Source organism: Phytophthora parasitica (genome assembly GCF_000247585.1).
Source record: "Phytophthora parasitica INRA-310 unplaced genomic scaffold supercont2.11, whole genome shotgun sequence".
NCBI classification, from domain to species: domain Eukaryota; phylum Oomycota; class Peronosporomycetes; order Peronosporales; family Peronosporaceae; genus Phytophthora; species Phytophthora nicotianae.
Genome location: NW_008648997.1, coordinates 291,797 through 293,215, shown reverse-complemented (window position 1 = coordinate 293,215; position 1,419 = coordinate 291,797). Strand labels below are relative to the sequence as shown.

Here is a 1,419-nt window from a genome sequence, read left to right as displayed (position 1 = left end):
TCATTATGCGCGAGCATTCTCTCTAGCTATTTGACTGATTCTTTTCATTTTTCAGTGAGGTCCATCGAAGCCATTTTTGGCTAGTTTAACGAGCTATTTCACTTGGAGCAATCGAATATCTCATCAAGATAAACTACCGAAATGCACTATGTACTACGAAGTATTTTCCTACCAGATGCCGTGAACTTTTTCGTGCCGGGATAATGCTGGCTTTTGTATGAACGATGTTGAAGTTGTACGTGAATGACCACTTGCTTCTTTTGTGCGAACAGCATCAAGTTCTTCATGGTAGCACGTCAAAATATTAGAGCGCACTTCAAGCGTATTGGCTGCGCCTTTGACCAGCTCAAAGATTCGGTATCCTGTCAAGAACAGTCATGACCGTGTCAGCTGCGTGACGGTCGTTTGAGGCACAAGTCGGAGGCACAAGTCGGAGGCACAAGTCGGAGGCACAAGTCGGAGGAGGCACAAGTTGGAGGCACAAGTTGGAGGCACAAGTTGGAGGCACAAGTTCGAGTTACGTCGTTGTAAGAGTCCACAATGCAAACACCCATATGGGTCTCCGCATACTAGCTAAAAGTGCTGGTCATCATGGCGTTCAGCGGTTTGTTTGTCATCTGTATGCCTGCAGCAAGCTCGCTTATACCTGCCTTGTACACATACTCTAGACGGCCGTCAGTCAATCCGGGGCCTACGACAAACGTCGTCGAGTGGCGCTGTCCAAAGCTCATTTCCAAAGCTCATTTCCAAATCTCCCCACTCGAGCTCACTTCAAACAGCTCTCGTGCTCTCGTGCTCTCGTGCTCTCGTACTCTTGTGCATTCGAAGACTGTCCAAGAACAAGCAACCGCAAGAATGTTCAGCAGTAGCAAGATCACGGGCCTGTGCCTCGCCGTCGTGGCGCTTTCGAACGGCGCGTATGCTGAGAAGGAGGCCGCCCAGACGTTCGGCCTGCTAGGCGCTGGTCTGCACGGCGGTGCAGGATTATACGGAGCTGGTCACGGTGGGGTCGGCGTTGGTGGCGGGCTGTACGGCCGGGGTGCCGGATATGGTGGCGCTGGTGCTGGGCTGTACGGTCGAGGTGCCGGATATGGTGGCGCTGGTGTTGGGCTCTTTGGTCGGGGAGCCGGCTACGGAGGCGTCGGTGCTGGGGTCGGAGCTGGCGTTGGTGGCACGGGCCTTGGCAACGGATACGGCGGTGCCGGTGCCGGTGTCGGTGGTACTGTCGGTGTCGGTGTCGGTGGTACTGCCGGTGTAGGAGGAAGTGCGGGTGTCGGTGCTGGTGTCGGAGGTGGTGTGAGTGGAAACGCTGGTGCTGGTGCTGGTGTGGGTGGATCTGCGGGTGTTGGTGCTGGTGTCGGCGGCACAGCTGGCGTTGGCGGAAAGGCAGGTGCTGGAGCTAGCGCTGGTGTCGGCGGA

The 1,419-nt window shown here is 55.5% G+C and overlaps 1 protein-coding gene across 1 annotated transcript; it reads left to right on the top strand.

Moving 5' to 3' along the window:
* Nucleotides 1-1,048: 1,048 nt before the first annotated feature.
* On the top strand, nt 1,049-1,258 carry PPTG_07101 (hypothetical protein; the record flags this gene model as incomplete). The annotated part of the gene is made up of 1 exon (XM_008901268.1): nt 1,049-1,258. The coding sequence occupies one exon, from the start codon at nt 1,049-1,051 to the stop codon at nt 1,256-1,258; it is 210 nt and encodes a 69-aa protein (XP_008899516.1).
* Nucleotides 1,259-1,419: the final 161 nt, after the last annotated feature.